The sequence below is a fragment of the Somniosus microcephalus genome, chromosome 8 (assembly GCF_052327205.1).
Source record: "Somniosus microcephalus isolate GS21.2 chromosome 8, FLI_Smic_1.0, whole genome shotgun sequence".
In the NCBI taxonomy this organism is placed as follows: Eukaryota; Metazoa; Chordata; class Chondrichthyes; order Squaliformes; family Somniosidae; genus Somniosus; species Somniosus microcephalus.
This window is the reverse complement of record NC_140994.1, coordinates 42950105-42974533: the sequence shown is the minus strand read 5'-3', so window position 1 is coordinate 42974533 and position 24429 is coordinate 42950105. Positions and strand designations below refer to the sequence as shown.

The 24429-nt window shown below is 39.1% G+C and overlaps 2 protein-coding genes across 17 annotated transcripts in view; one reads left to right on the top strand and one right to left on the bottom strand.

Moving 5' to 3' along the window:
• LOC147113489 (C-terminal-binding protein 2) overlaps positions 1 to 3556 on the top strand; it is a 308574-nt gene extending 305018 nt beyond the window's left edge. For 9 of the 12 annotated variants that reach the window (XM_085994644.1, XM_085994638.1, XM_085994641.1 and 6 more), the window contains one exon: positions 1662 to 3556. In XM_085994644.1, the coding sequence (XP_085850770.1) occupies positions 1662 to 1842 (181 nt within the window). In that variant the 3' untranslated portion in view covers positions 1843 to 3556. Of the gene's footprint in view, positions 1 to 1058; positions 1097 to 1661 lie in introns of all 12 variants that reach the window. The other 3 variants (XM_085994636.1, XM_085994637.1, XM_085994635.1) reach the window with 3 other exon arrangements.
• A 5531-nt stretch (positions 3557 to 9087) lies between these two features.
• LOC147113488 (ubiquitin thioesterase ZRANB1) overlaps positions 9088 to 24429 on the bottom strand; it is a 104728-nt gene continuing 89386 nt past the window's right edge. For all 5 annotated transcript variants that reach the window (XM_085994650.1, XM_085994651.1, XM_085994647.1 and 2 more), the window contains 2 exons: positions 22707 to 22936; positions 9088 to 21700 (listed from right to left, as the gene is read on the bottom strand). In XM_085994650.1, the coding sequence (XP_085850776.1) occupies positions 21482 to 21700; positions 22707 to 22936 (449 nt within the window). In that variant the 3' untranslated portion in view covers positions 9088 to 21481. The remainder of the gene's footprint in view (positions 21701 to 22706; positions 22937 to 24429) is intronic.

The window sequence follows — 24429 nt, the reverse complement described above, 5'->3', positions numbered from 1 at the left end:
GGTAACTCTCTTGCTGACTGGCTGGTCCTATGTAAATAGTCTTGAGTTTAAAGCGCAGCCCTGACGCATTCACCAGTCATCACTGGGAAGAGCTTATCAGCATTGCTAGATATCGGACAATTAAGCACTTAATTTTGGAGGATTGGGGAAGCTGGTACAACCAATGCTTTGCTATCATCCAATCATTGAGTGGCATTGATGATGGCCGTAGAACAGTTTATCTGCCAAACTGTCCCACCATCCTTAACCAAAGGAGGAGGCCTGTAGTCAGACGCAAGAACGGGACAACACTAACACTAGGAAATAGTTACCTGTCCTGATAAATGATAGCTGCAGGGTTTTGATAACGGTGAACTAACCTCATTGCCATTCATGTCTAATTGATAAGTTATTCTTTAAAGACCACAACTGCCTAAGAAAGGAGGTTTTTGATCAAAAATCTTTCTCCCCTCTCTTCCACCCCACCCCAGGACATCAATCTGACTTCTATTTGGAAATTCTATATTGGAGTTTTCATCATGGAAATGATAATGTTAGAAGGTTTAAAATCCGAAATGTAGACCTTCAGGTTTTCAGTCCATTTTATGTGGCTCCACCTGCGCTGAATGGACTTGTCCAACAATGATGCCACTGGTTAAATTTCAGCCAGGCTGCTTGCATCATTCTTTTAAGAGTTTTTATTCAATAAAGGCACTAGCATCATCTTACCAACAAAATGTAAGATGCAGAGCTAGGATTTTAGGATGTTTTAGTGAGGGATGTATTAGCTGTTAGAATTTCTAAAAGTTGCTTTTAGATTAATAATCTAAAACCTTTGGCGAGATGGTTAATGGCCTTTTGTCATTGGATGATGGCAGGAGGCTACCTGCTTCTGGCTTAAAGACAGCAAAAAAGGCGTTCTGTGCATTTCTATCTTAGCAGCAGAGTGCACAATGCCCATTAGCAGAAAACAAATTCCTTTTCTGTTTAATCAATAGGGAAAAGACTAATTGTTGTGAACTCTCCTCATTCACAAAAACCCTCCTATATTGATATTTGAAGTTTGCCATGTATTTCAGCCAGCAGCTGATATCATCTGGTGACAAAATGCTATAAGGTAAGGAAAACATATGTTTTAAAGTTATCTTTCACTTAACAGATTAAGTGATGAGAAGCTTCTGTCCTGTCCACCCCCCCCCCCCCCCACCCAACTTTCTCCCCATGCCCTCAATCCTAAAGATGCTGGTTCATGCTGTGGTTCATCTCCATCGGCAATGCCAGTTCTTCAATACTTCACTGGTGATGAAAGATAATGAGTGCCAGCAGGGTTTTCAACCCTGGGGCACCACAGCGAAGCCCCTCCTCTCCTCTCACCCAATATCCAGAACTGCATTTTCAGGCAGTGTTGCTTTTTTGGTTAAATGGTGTTCGGGTATTGATGTTTTGTTTGTCTTGAATGTAGTTTGCGTGGAGTCTGGCATGTCTTTCAAGGTGTGCAGATATATAAAACGGAAATGTCAACATTAGATTTTCAAGTGTGTTTTCAGTTTCTCATTGGCCGGAATACTGAAGAAACAACATTGCTGCCGAGAGTTAATCAGTAGTAGAACTGAGTGTCTTAGTCAGGCTTCTCTGTACCTTCTGGAAGTTTTACATTCATTTGATCCTGTCTTCTTTTGTAGGTACCCTCCTGGTATAGTAGGCGTAACACCTGCAGGAATCCCAGCATCCATGGAAGGAATGGTTCCCGGGGGGGTGCCCGTCTCCCATAACCTTCCTGCAGTGGTGCATCCTTCCCACACTCCATCTCCCAATCAGCCCACAAAACACGAAGGCGACAGAGAGCACACCACTGAGCAATAGCATATTACAGAGCTCATCCGGTTATAGGGTTGGGACCAAGAGACACTGAAAATATCATTATAAAAATGGAATATTTATAGGATATTTGAGACCTGAAACTCTTCTAAGAATTTGTACTCTTTACAGCTGCCAGCTTGGGATGTTACAGTGTTATCCATGGATGGGGATAAAAGCTGCGTTAAACCCAAGAGAACTCCCTTCACTCAACAGAAACTAAGAAGTATTTTACAAAGTGTGTTTTCCGATGAAATGCCCCTGTTGATAAATGTGTCATGTTCCTTCATATCTTTTATCTGTTGATCACAAACTTTACTGGGTAGATTTTTCTTATATAATTTGAGATAAGTGTTTGATAGGTGATGAGAGAGTGAAATGTGTTATTGACAGAAAATGGTAGCCTTAGGTGTGGGATTTTAATAGGTAGCTTGAAGCATTTCCCTTCATCTCAGGAACAAACCCTTTTGTATCGTTTGTCAGCAAGTTTGACTTCAAAACATTTGTTCCTCAAGGACTCCCATTTCTTGAATACACAAAACTGTTCTTTTTTCATGATGTGGCATTTTTATATAAACTCACCTCAAATGTGTTTTGTCCAGACATTTGAGTCTATCATGGTCTTAGTTCTACGTGCATCATCAGTGCAGTTTCTTATCAGTGAGGCTGGCGAAGAAGGATGAACTGTAATACGGGATGTGACAGCCAGCAGTGATGATCTTTCTGGTGTGGTTAGAGTGGACTCTCTTCCAGTAAAAAGCATTATGCAGCACAGTTCACTTAGCTGTCACAGTCAGCACTGGATACCGGATCCAAATTTAGAATGTTACAAATCCGTTCCCATTCACAGCCAGGTCAAACTACTACCCAAGCATAACTCTTGATTCATGCTTAAGCATTTCCACTATCAATTATTTTCTTGATACTCAACACACTGGATATTATCAATCCAACGCCTGATTTCACTTAAAAACAGCAGCTCATGTTACATTAACAGTTTCCTGTAAAACTTCATTTTCGGTTAATGTTGTGTTTCAAATAACAGCAGTGTTTTGTGTTTTATTTTAGCTATTGCTGAGTGAATGACTAACTGAGCTGAGTTTAGTATTGCACATTATTATAACCCATGCAAAGTCCTGATCCAAACATTTATCTTTGCTAAGTATGTGTTTATCGTGATTCCACTCTATTACTTTTATTATAGAGTTCTAGCAATCATTTCTTGTATGTAGGTTACACATTTTTTTTAAATCGGCAAAGACAAAATGTCTGGTGATTTCTGTGAATCTATGGAAGCGCATACCACTGCTGAGGTGGAGGGGGAGAGATACTCACTGTACCTGGATATTAACCTACCCCTTTATAAGATGGGTCATCACCCAATGATGGAGATCAAAAGTATTTGTGTGTGAAAAGCTCTTTGTTTAAACATTCTTTTAGGCTAAAGTGTTATCATTTAATCTAGAAAGCTCTTTATTACCGTTTGTTAAATTGTGTCATAAAACTTGCTGTTCGGTTGTTCGGATGTTGTGTGCAGCCATGTTGGGTTAACATTACTAGTGTTAAACCTTTTTCACTTGAAACTTTTTGGTAGCTGTGCAGTGACAGTTTCCAATTGCAGGTAAAATCATTTTTTAAAGTCAGTCTTTCAATTTCTATATTTCTTCTTCAACAATTTGTGTTAAGTGAAAAATATAAAGAATTAAAAATATTCCAAGTACTGTTTGCATGTGTCTTACTATCAATTGTTCCTGAAAACTATATTATACAGAGAACAATTCAATGTTTTCCCTGTCACTTGTGTGACACACTTTTTAAATTTGGAATATTTTTCCTTAGTGCAAGTGAAATTTTCCAGGTATATCACTTAATGTATTGTTCCTTATTTGTGGGTTTTTTTAAATACTTGACCTGCCAACTAAGGCCTGTTGGTTGAAAACTGAGCAGTGAGGAACCATTAATTAGAAAAAAAATCTTTCTCTGCATTCCCTTCATTCCTGGATTGTCCACTGATATATTCTCTATTTTCAGTGTGCACGGCTCCGATCTAAGATGCATTGTCCCTACCCTTGGTTCAAGAACCGTAACAGGTTGCAGCACAGAAAGAGGCCATTTGGCCCATTGTGCCTTTGTTGGAGTAATTTCAAAGCTAATCCTTCTGCCCTGCTCTCTCTCTCCATAGCTCTGCATCACCCTCTGCTTCAAATATTTATCCGCTTTTCCCTCAATTACGCTCAGTGGCAAAGCATTCCATGTTGTAAAGCTATGTATCGCTGCCTCCGCAACAATTTTAAATTGATGGCCTCTCATCACTGACTCCCCAATGAGAGGAAATCGTTCTCCTCTATTCACCCTATTGAAACCTTACATAATCTTTGAATCGCCCTTGGATAAGTCCAGAGCTGCATTTTGTGCTTCTCTGCAGGGCCTCATGAGCAACAAACCCCCTCTTTCTCTCTCCCCCACCCCAACCCTTCATTCTTGCCCAGTACGCTCGCTGGGGTTTAATACCACCTACAAATGCTCCCATGGACTCTGATAGTGGAACAACAATAACCGCCCCCTCCACATTTTCCTCCAGAATATCCGTTCACTTGTGAACAAGGCACCTGCCATCCATGACGTTATTGTAGATGATTAGCTTCGATTGAAACTTGACTCACAGATGCCAATACCTTGCTCTTGCTTGAAGTCTCCCTGCTTGGCTATGCTTTTCACCTGCCCTGCTCAAACCACTCTAGTAAGAACAGTGTGGCCTTTACCACCAAATCTAACTCTCTGCTCCTCTGGAACCTTCTTCAAACACCTCATTTGATTCCACTCTAGCATCTCCTTTGAACTCCTTGTTCTTTACAAACTCCAACCCAAGCTTTCGTTCAGCTGTCTGTTCTTTGGGTCGCTGTCTAGTTCTCAGATTACACCTGTGTGAAGCACAGGTTTTAAAACCTATGAAATCTCCTGCTAACCACCTCTGCTCTAGTGCAGCCCCATTATCGTAGGCCAACATGTCATCTTTTGTGTCTCTGGCTTTTTTTCCCCCCCCTTAAATAATGATGCCCTGCTCCTTCAATTTAACAATGTCATCTAGTAGTATTCCTTGAGGGAGATAGGAAAAAGCAATGGACAAGTCCTCTGAAGCTGCTCTCAGATTTCCTAGTAGCTGAATCAAGAGTACTATAGATGAAGACCTCAGAGCAGGTTGCCTAAGCTCTCTTCCTTATGATTTCAGGAACACATGGCAAATTCAAAATATGATCCTATGTTTCAGCACTGGACTACCCATGTGCTGCATCACCCAGCAAAAATGTAGTGAGCAAGATGAACATGATGCCTAGATTTTTTTTTTTTAAACATTCAAAGTTCCATTTTTATAGTAATGATCTTAGCTAATCTCTGAAGTTGAATCTAGTATGTATGATCTGGGCTAGGGAATAATGGGCGATAGGGAGACCACAATAGGGGAAGGAGGGTGCTGAAATTAGAGTGGGTGACAGGTCTCCAAGTGGGATCATATAAGTCTTCATGTAAAATGTAAGAGGACCTTCAAATGATTATCATCCACTCTTCTACTATCACTCTTACCAAATGTATTACTCCATGACAAGAGAATCCTGGTTAGTTCCAGTAGCAAAATTGGTCTTTGATACAGGAAGCTTTAATTTTCTGAGGAACAGTTCAGTAATTAGCAATATTTATGTAGAATGTTCAGTTCCAGTAATCCAGTGTCCCTTGCTCCAGTTCAATGCTAGACTCAGCAGGGCTTGAAGTGCGTCAGAAGGTTATGATGCAAGCTTCCATCATTAACTGCAGCCCTCTGTTGTGATAACTGTCAGTGAGACTGATCTGCCATTTCATGTCCAATTAACTGTGTCAGCTGCTGCTTGACAAAACTTTTTACATAGTTTGTAGATTGACCAGGCAAAACATGAGTAATTGTTGCCTTCACAACAAGGCCACAAAGTCTGGACACCATTTTGAAGACAATGGTTCATTAAGCAGATACCCAAAAAAACAGCACTCTGGAACTTTGCAAGGCTGGATCAAACAGCTGCAAAGGAGGATTTGCATTTATATAGAACCTTACAATGTTTAGGTTGTCACAAAGCACTTCACAATTACTGAAGTATGCAGTCAGTCTTATTTAGGCAAATATAGTAGCCAATTTTCCCACAAAGTTACACAAGCAGCAAATGATACAAATGACTAGTGTTTTTTTTTTAAATGATGTTTCCACACACAAGCGCTTCCAGCAGAGGTCACTGTATTGGTAAAGAGCAGAAACGCTGGCCAATTTTCTTTCCATAACTAGCCAGCAATAGCAGGGCTGGGGACAACTGGAGCTCCATTACTCCCTGCCAAAGTTCAACTAACTCAGCAAAGGCACAGAGGATCAAATCATGGACCTACCTGGGTTTTTTTTTGCCCAAACAAAAAAAGTGTTTACCTATGACCCGGGAGAGAAGCCCTAATTATTTCTAATTCAACACGAGGGCACTTATTAAAATTGTAATTGTGACAGTACAGCACTCCACTTTGATGCGCCTCCTGACAACCAGTGGGGAGCAGTGTTCCTGGTAAGGTGCACTGCTCCAAGGAACCCGCACAACCGCCTTGCCGGCATTTTAATGTAAAAACTGCACATGCACGGTGTATTTTGAATGCGCCCACTCTCCAAAAAGGGGCTACTCAGGCGAAAAAAAATTACAGGGAGAGAGTGTTGAGAAGGAGCATTAATGGAGAACCCAGCTGCCCTCTGCCCCGTTAATGCTCAGTACAGGCATCACCAGAGAAAATACCCAAGAGGGACGAATATGATGGTGAAATTCTTGCAGTCAATAATTTTAGGGGAAAGATGTGTTTTTATACTTGTTGAATTTTTGGTAATTTTGACAGGAATAATTCCATTTCTCTTGCTATTTCTAACCAGAGTTACGCCACTAGGTGTCAGCATTTCACTAAATTTCAATATACAAACTAAATTTATTATAACTAGCAGTTAGTTCCAACACTAATCCCAATACAACTCTTAGGAGGGAAGATATAAATTAATTTTTGTAAGTTATACTTCGTTACAGTAATACCAATTTTCACTCATTTGTAAGATCACTATTATCTTTATGCAATATAGTACTTCCTAATTTTTGGGTGGTGATACACTTCATAGTCACTCCCTCAGTCTCAGATACACAGAAATGATAATTACATGAAGTCTTTTATCTAACTAGATGAGCTACAAACCATATTTACTGCACTCTACATTTTACCTTTACATAGTCACAGGGAATTGTATCTAATGCTTCAGTGGTTTATTGTACACAATCATTTAACTGAACAGTAGGCAATTCATAATAGAGAGGGTTACTCATTGAAAGTTGGGACAGAATATTAAATGCAGAGTTGTGTGTCGGTGTAACCTATTAAAGAAGAATGAAGGATATATATGCTGTGGAAGAGCCCAGTTAGGTCAAGAGTTGAGCTAGAACTGGTTTTAACAGCTGAGGGATTGGCAAAAGATCTCAGCTGCCTTCCACAGAGCCAGTGATTCACTGCTAAGGTACTGCCCTCAAGCAATTCGCTCTGTCTGTAATGCTATCAGCCATTCTAACATTTTTCTTGCATACCTGTACAATTCTACAGGGGCGGAATGTAAACTAAAACATGGCATTGATGCAATAAACACAAAGAACATTACAAATAAATACAATTGTTACTAATAATTAGCTAGTTTTGACTGATGTACAAACAAGTAAATGTGTTGGACCTTGCAATATGTGGAAACTTGAGAAAAATCATTCCAACATTTCTTTTGACACTTCCAGCAAAGGCCTCTATTTTAATGAATAAGAAAACCCAAGTTTAATGCACTTTTAAAGCTTTGCCACAGCACTTTCAAAATGCTGTAAGATACATAATTTGTAATTCTTACACCAAAACACAAAATTCTCAAATGCAGAAATTACAATTTTATTTGATAAAGTATGTTAGTTTGTCAATTCCAAAAAAGAAATGTTATTTCCAAGCATAAGGAAACCTTCATAAAGTGTATATTAAGCTAAAATAGGAAGTTGCAAAAAATCTTTGATTATTACATATATAACTTATTGCTTCATTATTGAGCTAGTGTTCAAGGACAGACCCACTGTTCCTATGTGCTTTCCAAGACACCCAGGGTAGATTGACTTTAGGATGATCAACTAGTGGAGCTTGCTGGTTGGCCACCCGTTCCGGTGGCGAAGAGGCCCCCGCCATTTTGATTTGGCAGGTGAGCTGTGTAGTGCCAAACACGTGTCCCGGTGCAGCTCACCGGATTGAGGCCTCAAGATTAGGCCAGAGCTACAGTTCTGGTCGCCACACTATAGGAGGGATGCGATTGCATTGGAGAGGGTGCAGAGGAGATTCACCAGGATGTTACCAGGGCTTAAGTGCCTCAGCTATGAAGAGAGACTGGACAGGCTGGGGTTGTTTTCCTTAGAGCAGAGAAGGCTAAGGGGGGACCGGATTGAGGTATACAAAATTATGAGGGGCATAGATAGGGTAGATAGAAAGGAACTTTTCCCCGTAGTAGAGGGGTCAATAACCAGGGGGGCATAGTTTCAAGGTAAGGGGCAGGAGGTTTAGAGGGGATTTGAGGAAAAACTTTTTCACACAGAGGGTGGTTGGAATCTAGAACTCACTGCCAGAAAGGGTGGTAGAGGCAGGAACCCTCAACATTCAAGAAGCATTTAGATGAGCACTTGAAACACCATAACATACAAGGCTATGGACCAAGTGCTGGAAAATGGGATTAGAATAGACAGGACTTGATGGCCGGCGCAGACACAATGGGCCGAAGGGCCTCTTTGTGCTGTATAATGACTGAGCAGTGGGAGGGGGGAAGTCGTGAGCACAGAGGATCCGGGGTAGCAGACACCCAGATTATTTTTTGGAGGCTCACAAAAATAATTGGACACTTATCTTTGGCTGGCCTTTGATTGCATCACCCATGGATCTGGGCAGTGTGCACAGCCTAAGCTCTTACCAGTTCTGACCTAAAATGGCAATTTACATCCTGGGACCCAGATTTCCATGTTAAGAGACCCATCGCCTTAAACAAAACAGGCATGCGCTTTGGACACCAGGCGGTAGGCCCCTTTCACTGGTCTTAACGAGGCAATAAGACTACCAACTCCATTTTGAGGCTGTTAATGCATGCAAAGGTTTTCAAAATTGACCGAGAATTTTGGATTCTCCTACTGCGATCAACAAAGTTGCTTATTTTTTTTTTTAAAGACTGAAGGCATATCTTTTAAATGACTGGGGACGCTGATGTCAGAGCCCAAAAGTTTAACATTTTTTCAAAATGCAGGATACGATCAGAGTCTGAAGCTGCATCACTTATGAAAATCAGTTAAAATGTTATGAACTGACAGCAAAATTATTACACGAGGACTATGAAGACTAATCTGAAGACTGCCCGCTGAGAGAAAATCCCTTCAGTGAAAATCTTGTGAACTAGGAGTTATAGAGGTGACAAGGTGGACAATTTTCAGCATGCCCTTTCCCCCACAGTATAGTGCTGAGCAAAACTTCCAGACTAGAAGGGGGCTGGTAATGTTGTTGCATCAAGTATGTGGTTTACAACAATGATTTCTAAAACCCGTTTAAAATTAGCAATACTGTAATGATCTTTTGTTCAGTGACTGTTTGTAAGCTGAAACTTTAAAAACTAAATTGCTGGGGCGTTTGGATCCACCAGCTTTCAGAGTTAAAAACCTAAAGCTAGCCAACTACATCAAGCAAACAAATCTATAGTAGTAACAAGACACTCAACCATATGTTTCTAAACTAGGTGCCGGTCAGGATCAGCTGGCTGGTTTCCATACAACTTGGGCAACAGCCAAATCCGCACTCAGCTCCAGTGTGGTAATAAACTGTACGGTCATGTGTCTTCTAATATTGCAACCTGTTCACCCTACTCGCTGCATGTACTGAACATTTTTCTTCCACCCTTATCCCTCTGCTCCCTTTCACTCTTGCATAATACTACAGCAAAACAAGTATACAACATAAACAGAGCAAAAGGAAACCGCATTTTAACATTTTCCTCCACTCCACCATACAACAGTTCTTTTTAATTTCCTCTAAAACTTTTCTATTTTACCATTTTGACCATACAGCATAAAACTACTTAAAACAACAGACACCAGATTGAACCCCAACAGTCAAGCAAGGAGCAGCCAGTGTCCAGCAAAACCAATTCAGTTCATATATAGATGATGACTGGGTTAGCAGCAGAAGGAGGTTGGGCTGGGGAAAATGAAGACTTTGAGGCTGGGGAGTGGCCAAGCAGCAGCACTGGACCAGAATAAGTTGTGACAGGCCAATAAGTGGAAAGAAAAGATGACAAACATTGGGACCAGGTTAACAGCAGGGTGCATATAAGCTCTCAAACTGCCACGGAGTAATTTTTTTTTCTTCAGGTTTTTAAAATGCAACGAGCAACAATGTATATTTCCATTCTTCGTTAAGGTCATGAATTAATTCAGATATTTACCTTTTGGAGCGGCAACACAAAACCACACATCGAGGACCAGTCACTTCATATGTGGGACAAACTTGAGGCCAACATTCCAGTGAACACCTAGTAGATCTGGGATGGTGTAATGTTGAAAACTTGATGGATGTTCTTTTGAAACTGGACTGAAATTACTATGCCCAGAATTTGCCAGGAAAAAAAATGACATGTTCACAGCCCACGCCGTTATTAGTGTGTAAAAAAAACAGCAATTTGTGGCAAGGAAGAGTTACAGTGCAAGTCGTGAATCGTCACAAATTGCTGGGCCATTAACCACGCACAAACTGGCTCGCCGTCAACATCCCCGTGTTGGATTGCTGGATTTGCACCATAAATATTTTTTTAAACCAGCCGCAGAAAGTTAGGGCTGTTATTTCACAGCGTAAAGACCCTGTTAATGGGTGACTGATGGGCCTGAAATTACACTGAACCATGGAGGCCCAGAATGGAAACAATTGAAACTGAAGTTTCACTCCTGCAGGTAGTAAATTGTTCGTAGATTTTTTTATTTTTTTTTAATTCTAATTTTCTCTTAATCCACTCTTTCCCTCATTTCTTTCTGTATCCAATTTGACTCTAATTCTCCCTATTGTCTGCTCCATCGTTCACTATTTCGTTATCCTTAAATTTCATTGGTTAAGGAGATAGACTGTTGGACCTGTCGTTCACTAAGGTCCCAGATGCCCTGTTGACCTCACTGCACTGTTATCAACTCGCCTTCCAGAACAAAAATAATTGGAGCTAAAGGGCGAGGAAAAAATCTAACACTCTGCGTTCAAAGCGAGTTTCCCCACTCCAACAAATTCTAATACAGCAAGATCACAAGTCAGATCAAAGAGAAAGATTGGAATGGAGCGTCACAATAAGTTGTTCCTAACTGAAGTCTACTTAGTATGCACTGTGATGATCTTTCCACTAGGTACAAGGATTTGCCAAACATATATGGATTGCTGAGAAATCTGTAGAAAACGGTTAAGCAGCACTCTAAAATGAGAAGATGGCAGAGACAGTAAGTTTTGTTAAATTTTATCAAGAATATTTAAGAAAATACAAGGATTTAGACCAAACAAGACAGCACTAGTTGAGAGTGGTGGAATAAAATTGTATACTGTTAATTTAATGACAATTACTGGATACCAGTTTGACGAGCCTAAATGATGCTTCAAATACCAAGATGTACATATCACAAAAGCTTGTTTATGACTACTTAACATCCTGTAAACCAGCCTCCATGAAGCAGCACAGTGGGTTATTACAAGAGAGCAGCTCAGTATCCCAAGTAGCTTCTATGCACTGAATTTCATGCACCAAAGTTGCAGTTTACAGAGATAGCAATGGAGGGAGGGACTACAACTACTGAATCAGAATAGTCATCCAGATAACCAACTGTCCGATTCTCCAATTACTGAAGCCATGCATGCAGACAGGAATTTCCATAGGACCAAGGAGACACTCTACAGATTAAAAAGGTAACGGGAATTTTTTACTATTGTCTCCCAATTAGGACTCTGACTATTTCAGGATTAAACACCTGCAGTTTTTATAGAAATAAAATGGATTTATTTGTATTCACGAATACTGAAACAAAGTGCCTACATGACGGAAGGTAAATAGTTTGAAAATATCACTACGGGTAACTTAGCAATGCATTTACTGACAGATCATGAAGTAACAGATTAAAAAATTGTTTCACCCCGTCAAATGGAGGCCGTTTTCCCCATAGTGAAGAAGAAACAGGAGTAGCCCATTCAGTCCATGAGTTTGTTCCACCATTCTTAGATTATGGCTAATCAGTACCTCAACTCCATTTACCCACCTTTTCTCCATAACTCTCAATACCCTTACCAAACAAAAATCTATCGATCAGTCTTGAAAATGTCAATTGACTCAGCATCTGCAGCCTTTGGGGGGGTGGGGTGAGGGCAGGAGAAAGGGTTCCACATTTCCACTATCCTTTGTATGAAACAATGCTTCCTGATTTCAGTCCTAACTAGCTTCTGGAAGTCCATATAGACAACACTCATGTTAGTGACTAGATTCTGCAGATAGGACCTATCCTTCACAAATCCATGTTGATTCTTCGATCAGCTCATACTTGTCCAAGTGCTCAGTCACACTGCCCTGGTGATAGATTCCAGTAACCTCACCATAACTGACAATAAACTACCAATTCTATAGTTTCCTGGTTATCATCTCCCTCCCCCCTTAAATAAGGGAGTAATATTTGCAGTTTTCCAATCCAAGGGCACAATTCTTGAATCTAGATCTCGTTGGAAAATCATCACTAATATTTCTGCAATTTCTTCCCTTCTTTCAATACCCTGGAGATTTCTTAAGTCCCATTATTTTCTCCATTACTATTTTCTTACCTATATTAAATACACTAAGTTCCTCTTGTTGACTGATTTTTTTTGGTTCTCTTGTACCACTGGTATTTTGCTCTTTTTCTACTGTGAAAACAGATACAAAGTATTTATTTAACAAAATAACAGAAAATGCAGAAAAAAACTCAGGCGGCCAGGCAACATCCGTGGAGAAATAGAGTCAACGTTTCAGGTCAAAATCCTTCTGCAGAACTGAGAAAAAAGGCAGGAAATGAAACAAAAGGCAGTTTGGGGGGGGGGGGGGGCTGGGAAATGGGGGAGGAGATGAAAGGAGAGACATTAGAGATATTCAAGGTGAGACGAGATAGTATTTATTTAGTGTATTTATTTAGTATAGTATTTATTTAACAAGACTGCCATTTCCTTATGGTTCATTATAGTCTCACCCAATGTTCCCTCTAATTTTTTTTGGCCTGCACAGCCCCTTTTGGCTTGCATAAGTCATGCAAAATTCCACGCATGTGTGGTTTTTCTATTTAAAAGCCAGCTCACCAGCTGCGTGGGACCTTCAGAGCATTGCACGGCCGCACAGCTTAAGGGGAACATTGGTCTCACCTGAATCTATCTTTAATGGGTCCACACTCTCCTTTACCAACATATTGATAACAACTTTTGCTGTTAGCTTTGATATTGCTTGCAATTTCTCAATTTCCTTTGCATCTCATTACTTTGTATCCCTCTATTGCTTTTTATAGCTCTTCCAGTCTGCTGGATTTCCACTTTTCCTTGCATTTATGTAAACATTTCCTTTTAGTTTAAAACTCGCTCTTACCTCATCTCTTAATTATACAAGTGGAGCTCTTATCTTAAGGGTATGTACTGGTTTTATAACATGCCAAGTAGTTATTTGACTAAGTCCTACTTTTTAATCTGCAGTTTTATCAATTAACTGTTCAGCTCAGTTTATGCCGGTCAATTTATTTCTCACCTTTCCAAAATTGACCTTAAATTTAAAACTTGTGACTCTCCCTTCTCTCTCAAATCCAGTCATATGGTCACCCAAGATGTTCCCTTACTATCAGATCAACTAATTTAGATTACTAAATCGAATATAGCCTCTTGCCTCGTCGGTTCCAAAATTGATCGTTTCAGAAACTGTCTGAATGTATTCTAGAAATGTGTTGCCTTTATCACTTGAACTGTTGTTTCTCCCAGTCTATGAAAATTAAAAATCACCCATTATAATTACGTGATTTTTGCTACATGCTTCCCCGATCTCTATTTATACACCCCCCACTACATGACTTCTGTCAGGAGGGCTTTAGACAGAATTCTGCATTCTTTGCTGTTCCTTTATTCTAGCCAGTGTTTCCACGGTCTGATCACAATTACTAATATCCTTTTTCTACCGATACAATTGTGTGTCAATATTGCTTCTCCTCCCCTCAATTTCCCTGTCCTTCAAGATCCTGTATCCTGGAATATTTAGCTCCCAATCATGTCCAACTTATAACCATGTCTCTATTGGCCACATCATAACATGCAAGTTGAATTTGTGCTTCTAACTCACCTTGCTTTATTTCTTGTTCTCCATGCATTTGTATACTTGGGCAACTGTCCCCACCCTGCCCATGCGTCCTGCTGGTCTTTTTTTGCACACTTTGACTTGGTGTGTGGATTTTCTCCTTCCACCAAACTAGTTTAAAATCACTCCCCCACCTCCCTATTTACCATTTCTGCAAGGAGAAAGGTGCCTCTCCAGTTTAGGTGAAGACCAACTCATCTGTACAGTGATCCCTGGCATCAAAGGTGGTCCCAAGTACCTAAAACCTTCTCTTCTACACCATCCTTCCAGCCACACTGAGAATCCCATCTTTCTCCCTGTCTGGTCCAATGTTTGGCATTGGGAGTAATCCAAAGATTACTACCCTAGAGGTTCTGCTCCTTAATCTAGAATTTAACTCCTTGAAATTCCTTTGCAGAACCTCAAACCTACTCCTATCCATGCTACTGATTGCCACATGAATCACAACCAGTAGTCTGCTTGCTTTCCCATTCTAGAACCTTTTATGTTTGCTCTGGGATGTCCAAACCCTAGAAAAGCAACAGACCATTTGGGACTCTGGATCACATCAACAAACACCATCTTTCCCACAGATTGTAGAATCTCCCATAATCACCACTCACCTATTCTCACTACCTATATGGCTTCCTCCCCCCCCCCCCACCCCCACAAATGTGTAACCACTTGGTCCCCTGTGCCTTGTTCATGGTTACTCTCCTCTATGTCACCCTTTTTGTCCACATCATTGGTACCTAAACAGCTATGCCTATCAGACAAATTTAGCTCCACAGATGATCCCCTTTCTACCCTCATTGTTGCTTTGGTTACCCAGTCTCCCTTACCAGCTTCACTACTCCTAGCAACCAGAGATGTGATCACTCTCTGCAACGTCTGCACTAGAAAACTTTTTCCTTCATCACTGCCATCTTTACAAACATTCTCTTGGCCAGAAGAGATCTTAGAACACACTAGCTTGGTGCTTGACAGAAGGGAAGAAAATAAAAAAGGAAGATATGATGAGAAAAAGTTTTCACAATGTCACGTCACATCTATTGCATTTATATAAAGAAAAAGTAAACCAAATGAGAAGCAGATTGAATGCAGAAAAATAACTCCAGCAAAATGAGAAAATCAAAGCCAAGAAATAGGAAAAAATGCTGGAGAAATTAGGGGGGGGGGGGGGGGGGGGGGAAGCAAATGCAACAGAAAAAAGTGTTACACATTTTACATGGTACACACTTGTTTCATTTCCTTGGTGGCTTTGCTGTTCATGCATTACATGAAAAATCTAAAGAAACAGGAAGAATGTAATTTACAGAAATAACCTATCACAATTTGAGAACATTACAAGGAACTTACAATTTTGATACTGATATACAAAGAGGAAACAATATTTTCGTCACTAGGGCATTAACTTGCATGTTGAGTCGCATTCAGGCAGTGCATTTAATTACTGTTTTCAGGGCGCTCACAACTAATTATGCTCTACTAGCTTAAGTATTTAAACTTTATAAAGCCAAAGTATCCCTCGTCAATTCTAGGGAGGTATCTTGTGTACAGTAACATTTTCAGCATGTGCACTTTTAAAGCAACATTATGGCACAATAGCCATTACAAAAATAACCTGTCAGTTGGAGAACATTATGTGGAACTTACAATTTGATGCCAATGTGCATACAAAGAGGAAACAATATCCCTTCTCACTGGGAAATTAACTTGCATCTTGAGTAGCGTACAGGCAGGGCATGTCAAAATGGTGCAACCAGTTTACTAATTTATTCAGCAGGTCATGGCTTCAATTTAACAAATTTAAGTTTATATTGTAACTTTCTTCCAACAATGACAATAACCTACATAATTTTAGCAATAAGTAGGGGTGCCAAGACGATCATTAGATTAAGAGTCCACAATCATGGCCACAGCATAACTCAGTATTATACAGTGACAGCCCATTAGAAATGGCAGGAAAGCTGCAGAACATTGATGGGTACCAGCATTGTAACTGCACATGTACAAGAAATGTTTATTTATTTTTAAAAAAAATGAATAAATGTTTTTAAATAGTAACTATTTTATACAGCACAGTACTTGCCAAGGCGTAACTCTGAAGAAAGAACATTAATGATCTAGTACAAAAGCAAAATACTGCGAATGCTGGAAATCCGAAATAAAAACAGAAAACGCTGGAAATACTCAGGTGATCAGGCAGCATCTGTGGCGTGTGTGTTAACGTTTCAGGTCAATGATCTTCAGATGCTGCTTGACCTGCTGAGTATTTCCAGCATTTTCTGTTTTTATTAATAATCTCGTGTTGAGGACAAACAAACACTTATTTAACAGTAGTAACAAGGTGAGATGAAGCAATTGTTAATACAGGAACATTAAGTACCAAAAGGATTCACGGCCTCAAGACAGAGCATGTGCAGATTAAAATAAACTCTTAATTGCTTGCATTTGATCGGATTTGCACTGAATGGGATCTCATTTACATTCACTTCCAACTTTATACAAATGTTGCATACAATAGATTTTCATCTCATCATAGAATGGTTACAGCACAGAAGGCCGCCATTCGGCCTATGCCAAGTTATCATATTGGAGATTTGTCTTAATGACTTGCCTGATATGTTTCAATCATATTCCAATCTATTCTTCAGATGAAGACTCTAATATCAAAACAAACTACTTTGCGCTGTAGTAAATGGAAGTGTCAGTGAATTTTCCAATGCAAATAGGCTTGAAATATTTACTATGCACTCTTTCCTCCAGTGTAATTCTTGTGGGGCCCCCAAGATCCAGTTATGACATTTGGTCTACTTCTAACTGCACTGCATTACACCTCTGCTTCTACTACTCAGTTTATCAATGATTGAAATTTGGCCATCACTAGGAAAACTTGCATCTCACCAATCTGTAAGACCCAATTAAAGGCATTTGAAATGCTGGTTCAGTCAGGACAAATCAGTTTTGTTGCATTTATTCACATCAAATGTTTGACTATACTCTCTGGCTGACATCTGAGGCACTGCCATCAGAGTATGGCATGTACCGTTCTTTTCAAATCTTTACAAGCAAAGACGTTATATATTTGTAAACCAACAGTAGATAGATAAAATTAAGTAATTCACCAAAATTAAGTGCAACAGGGGAAGCTTTGAAGTAACACTACACCATTTTGTCTTAATGTGATTATGATGTCAGTGTTACCAACAAACTGGCAGGAGTGTCAGGGAACAGGTTACCAACAATTAACCCTCCCACTGCCCCCCCACCGACTCTTTCCTTCTCTCTCCCCCTCCCCACAAGTACAAACTCCCGATTTAGAGAGGATTGCAGAGTTAGCACCACACTTCCTAGTTGCCTTGTAACAGCAGCACTTGCCTAAGTACAGGTTCTCTGCCCTCTTCAAATAATGGTGGGACAGGAAAAAAGCACCAAAAGTAGGCAGAATTTTTTTTTTTAAATAAACTATATGGCAACACAGTGGAGCTGAATTTGAAACAAGAAATAAACCAACTTGTTATTTGACTTAGATTACACCAGGGTGCTGGGCAAGAGGAGCAAATGTTTTAAATTGTAAATGTATTTTGAATAGAATAGTATAAATCAAAAACAAAAAGTTCAAAACACTGTAAAGTAGGACGAGAAGATTGACCATTATTTAGTGTTTCAGACCTGCATAAATTTTCTTCTTTTCCTTAATCCTTAGCGCTAAGCCCATATTCCTCCACTCAATTTTATTAGATAGTTGCCAATCTGCTTTTTTAGAAGCTTTAACAGTCAGATTTACCAGTTGCAGAAAGCTCATTTCTATGCAAGAAGTTACTTCCTTTCCTAGTTTCACAGTAGTATTTTTTCCACTTGCACCGAATCTGTTCTTTTGAAATTTTAGGGAAAAAGTTAGTTTTCTCAATACACTTACAAATAACTGAGCACCTTCTGCGTCATTATAATCCAATGATCTCATAGCCAAAACTATCTTTAATGCTCTTCAGAGTCCCTTCTGCTCTTCCACCTCCTGACTAAAACAGGGCACAATATTCCACATGTAGTTTTAGCCTACTGCCAGCATCACTTTCTAGAACATGTATATCTACATTCAAGTCACAAACACAAATTCTACCTCACCAACTGCTGCATCCAACTTGACAAGGCAATTCATGAGTGATCTGATCAATTATCACTCAAAGCACTTTCTGCTCCCGCTCATTTAAAACTTGCCCTCCATTGTGTTCAATTTGCTATCTTCATGTACAAGTATGCATTCCTGCAGATTAATACACAACCATCGCTCCTAGCTGCTGGATTCCTGTACATGTGAACCATATTCCTCACAGAACAGAAAGTCCTCACGAGCTGGAGATCATCTGTTCATTTAGGCATTATATTCAACTTCAAGATTAATCATTTCAAGGATCTCAAAAGCAAATCGGATAGTTAAAAGATACCTCACCAGTAATGCTATTTAATTTTTGTTTTGTTTTAGCTAGACAATTCATTATCCAATTTACAAATTGAGCTTCAATTTGGCGACCTCACTTTCAAGTATCTTGTTCGGGACTTTAAATAGTTTTGAAATTTGAAATACAATATTAACCTTTCTAAATGTAGCCAGTCAGCAACATCCAGAGAAATGTTCAGTAAATTTGATATCTCTGATCTCCCCTTTCACGAGTTCACATTTGCTGGCATCTGACGCCCTTCCTTTATGATGTATTCATTCCACCCCACCCTCCCCAATAATAAAAATATAGGCATCAGTCTACACACACTCAGGTACGTTACAATGAAAAAATTGCAACCCTTGGTTACAAGCCCAGATCCAATAAATTTCATACGATTTCAGTCAAGAAACGCCAACTTCTTCAATGACACAATCTGACACTGGTGCTTCATGAATATTCAAGTGTTCTAGTTTGTTAATTGCTGACCACGGTTTTCTCCACAAACCTGAACACATCATCACTTTAACCAACATATTTGGGATATAATTTTCTGTTGGGGAGGGGCGGGGGGGTTACATTTGCAAGTTCTACTATACAATTAAATTTTCCCATTTGCTTATCTCCCTCCAGAGACCAGAACCATGGCATAATTAAATCAGCAGCATCTAAACAGCTTTTAAAGTTGGCAGGTCATTTCCCTTTTCACAAGGAAAAAAAAATGCAAGTGGAATTATAAACATGCAAGTAAATCCCCTACACAAATGAGAAAAAGTATCCATTTGAAAATAATGACATTTCTAGAGGCATTATACTGTAGTCTCCTCCTCTTCCACAGCAGAACAGATACTGAAAAAAATGCACGTATTCGTTTGCTATGGGTATTATGGAAATATTACACTCATGGCCCAATCAGGTTTGGATGAACTTTTTTTATATTCAGTGATTTCCCCAATGTACAACAATTTAAATATATTCCATATTAATAAAACAAAAAAATGAAAGCACTAAAATTATAAACACATTAAGGGCATTTCTCTCATGCTGCATTTGCAATCGAGTTATCTTTACCCGTCTTGTGCTGAGAATTCCATGTGGATGCATCACCTCAAGGTGTTGTAGATGTACACGGGTCTCAATATATATGAGTGACTATTAATGCATAGCAGTTAAACAGGAGGTCAAGTGCATGCCTGAGAGCAAATATATGATGCATCGCAACTGAGTGTTACATGTATGCACTCATACCTCACAGCCATACAGGAATTTATACAAGATACCATCTCAGGTTTGGGTTTAACTTTCTTCATAAAACACTTAATTTTTAAAAAAATACATCACACTCCAACTTTGGAATTACTTTGTACCTACTGTATACTTTGGTTACATTTCCATTTTTGTCTTTTGAAACACAAACAATTGCAATTTTCTTCATAAAATACTCATCTCCTAAATATTTCACATCAATGTAGTTTAATTTGCATGGCTGCTGATGTGACAAGTACTGAACATTAGGGATTACATAGTAAACTCAATTCGCATAAGATGCCTAGAATATTACCAAGAGAGAAAGTATTTCTTGTAAAGCTCAAAAGTGGACTGAATAGAATTATAAAATTTCAGTGAGACACATGCAACTGCAGTATAATACCCTTGTTAAGTGGAAACCTTTGGCTTAGCAGTGGTGCACAGCATTTGCATAGACAAAAAAAGTCAACAGCACATTCAGCAACATTTTCACAGCAAGAGTATGTATTTGTGCAACATGAAATTCTTCATCAGGGTTGAGTAAACAATCAACAAAATCCACACAATTGGTTCTGAACTTAATTTTATGGGGAAAAAGTACCTCATATCTCCAGGTCACTTTAAAATAAATAGGCTTCAGAACAGAATTATTGGCAGAGTTCAGGGTCTAAACTAAGTTTGCAGTAGTGAACATTAGTGAAGAGATGAGAACATGTACGATCTCTGCGAACTTGAAAACAATAATTTGCCGACTCCATACTACATAGAGTAACAGTTTTTTTTTTAAAAATCGGAAACAAAGACAATATTTTGGTGAACACTTTCGAAACACAACCCAACATCTCTATTTTGTTCCTTAGAGATTTTGCTTCATTATAGTATTCAATCCTACTGCATTTAAAAGAATACCCATGCACTTGTTCTCATGATGGTTTTTGCCATCCATGATGCCCCTTATTTTTCAAACCCCAGTACACATCCGGTCACCTGTCTCAGCAACATAATTTGGCATTAAAATATCTCTCAAAGAACACATGCACAAGTATTTTAAAAACGTTGACTATAGATTGTAAATGGCTATAATAAAATAAATCTAGAAGGAACAAACCAGAATCTAAAACTAGGAGTTTTTAAGTGCCCTTGTTAGGAAACCGATATAAATTCAATTATTTTAGATGCTGGTATACTTTTTTCCCTGTTACACAAGTTCTTACACAACCACATGCAGTACATTTATAGCTAAGGATGTACAGTTTTGGGGGGGGGGGGGGGGGGGAAGCTTTTTCTCTTAACATTAAAGTAAATTTAGCATTCATAGTTTATTGTTGTCCAACCACGCCAGTTCTGATTTCAACATGGCACAACACGTCAGCCTTTTTGTTGCCAAAGATCAGACCTCAAACGCGACTTCTATTTGGTATCCAAACTTTCCATGATGCACGACAAACTAGAAGAGTCCAATCTGCAGGCTTCCCAGCGAAGTAATGCCCATGACTCCATCAGATACCTTGCATCACTCATCATCATCCTCCTCATCTTCCTCACCATCTGAAAGAGAAGTGCATGGTCGTATCTGCCGATAACGGTCCAACCATTTCTCCACCATTTGTGTAACCAATGGATGGTTGCGCCGACGGGAGCTCCTTTGTTGAGCAACGAGAATGCCACCCTCAGTGACACAACAGTCAAGCCATTCTCTCAGTAGTTTCTCCTGCTGGTCCTCATTTCCAATCTGTAAAAAAAAAACACTTCAGTTATTTCCAATTTATAACTCAGCATCAATGATTGCCAGTGAAGTAACAGATACCCTGTATCACTCACCAAGTCACAAATCTAGTGCAACTAAATACTGTATACAAGTTGAGTTTTTAATGCTCAAGTGACACCAACTGTTCACTTAATTATAAACTTTATACACTTCTAATATTAAGCAGTAGCAAACAACAGACAAATTGACTCATATCGGGATACTTCTGGGACTGTATCTTAATCAACAGCCTCGTCCTGTTTTGCCACAGACATCACAATCCTGGCATGACCAGGCCAATCTTTAGATCTTTATAGTTCAACTAGTTTTTTATTTTTATTTTTATTTTTTTTTATTTTAAAAAAAGGCCTTTTTAGCCTGTTTTTAGTCAATCAAATATCTCATTTGGAAAAAAAATTGTTCCTACTTCCAAAATATAGTGGGAACAGGGATGCTAAAAAGCAAGTGAGAATTCAAAATTTAAAGACTACAATAAGTGGAATAGATTACATTAGTTAGAAAATAAGAGTAAAATTAAAGTTAAAATAAAATGGACACAAGAATAGCAAAGTAGTTAATCTTGCATATGATGATTGCAGTAAAGTGTTTTTCAGCATCACAATTTGTGTATCTCGAGTGCACTGTATTCCTGCACTGCCAATGTCAGCCATTTTAACTCCCCTCCAGCTCATTATAGCAATCAATCAAAACTATCGCCATAAAAAACAACATTGTCTAAATAAAATTAAACTTTTTAAACAAAACCATCCACCACGGTTCACTAGCTGCATTCCATATATAGCTATGATGATACTTTGGCCGGTTGTGAATAAGTAACAGGACCAAAAGCAAGTGAACAATTGCACAGGTTGAAGTTAAATTTAATTATTTTCTGAAGCATGTTAAAATTACAGTGATGTGGGTAACAAAAATTGAAAAAGAAATGTGATGCTGTATACAATGGGGTGTCAAAACAGCCAGCTACATGTACCTCATGAGCAGAAAGGAAGTGGATGTGCAATAGCTTCCTCTCACTGTCCACCAGTGGTAAGAAGGTAATGTTGACATCATCATCTGTATTTAGGTTGGCGCCAGCACCTCGATTGTCATAGCCAACATTTTCCATTGCGACCAGTGCAGAGAAGTGGCCCCTTGTATACCCCAGAGCTATAGGGCTCTTCCAACAGAAACTCTGTTCCCATAGCAAAGGCAAGTACACACCTGAGGAGGAGAGAGAGTCATATCAGTAGACAAGAAACTGGAATCCAATATTAACAGTGATCTAATAACATTCATTATAAACATTGGACTAACTGGTCTATAATGCCATGCATTCATATCGCTCGATTTTTGACCACTGATGGCTATAATGGAGGACAGCAAATGCTATGTATTTATGCACCTCCTAAAATCTTTGCCCATCTCCTGGAGAATTCTAGGGTGCATCATCTATTCATATTTCTATTATATGTGCTTCATTGCCCTCCTCACATTACATACATTTTGAAATAAATCATGTGAATAATTAATTTAACATTTGTAATTTCCAAATTTCCCTGTAATATTTCCACACACATCTTTTACAAGCGCCTAACTGCTCTTTAACACTCCTACTTACATAGCTGAAAAATTTCTCTGGACACAAGGTCAAATTCTTAACGGGCAGTGGTGCTGGAAGGGAAGGATGCAAATATAACTAGATGATTATAAATCAGGCTAAATAAACCAATCAAAATTTCAGCCCTCACTTTGTGAATCTTTCCCAATTATAGTTACACCATCTGTAACCAGGGGCTGAACTACACATTTCACAAATCTTCTGTTCTAGGCTAGACAAACAACTTGCTTGCAGTTTTTGTTCCAAAGAATTGACGCAAAGATTAAAAATAGTATCCGAACTACCAACCACACATTAGAAAAACTTAGAATTATGGAGGAATTGTGCGCACAAGTATAAAGTAGCTAAGAGTAGCAGATACTGATTTGTACATGAATTAAGCATTATAAAAAGCAATTATTCAGGTATTCTGCACAAATGGTAGAGGGAATGCCTTCCCCCCCCCCCCCCCACTAAACTTGACAACTCAAATGTTCAAACTATTACAGTAGTCTAATTTTGTTACTTCAAAATCATTTTTGTATTCAAAATTCAGATTATCCAATATTACAAATTATGAAACTTTCAATTAACAGTAGACTGTATACAATTGCGTGGTTCTTGACTTACTATATTCTTTGGAAATTAGTAGAGTTGGAGTTATGTAGGTTTGAAAATTAGTGAGGGATGATGTGAACAATGGGAAGTCATGTGCTGCAGCACTGCCAATTGTCAAAAGGGAGCCTTGAGGCAGTATCTGAGCAGGAGCCCCAGCCAAGGAACCAATAGAGCCATCCTCGCTATTTGAGAGAAGCTAAATTAGAAGCTTTTTCAGGACCCAGAATTGCAAGTGTTGGCAACCACGATATTGCCACGTACTGATGGAGATCGATTGGCTCTACTTAGAGGGAAGCTGTATAAACCTGTTGTTCTGCAACGGAATTGTTAAAAAGCAGAATCAGGCGCAGTGTATTTTTTTCTGAATCCAACTGACAAATCGACAAGCCAAGCATTCTGATTGATTAGTTGTATAGCGTAATTTTTTTTTTTTTTTTTTTATAAACTTGCCATGCCCGTGATTCTATATATACTCGATCAGCTCTTTGAGAACAGTCCT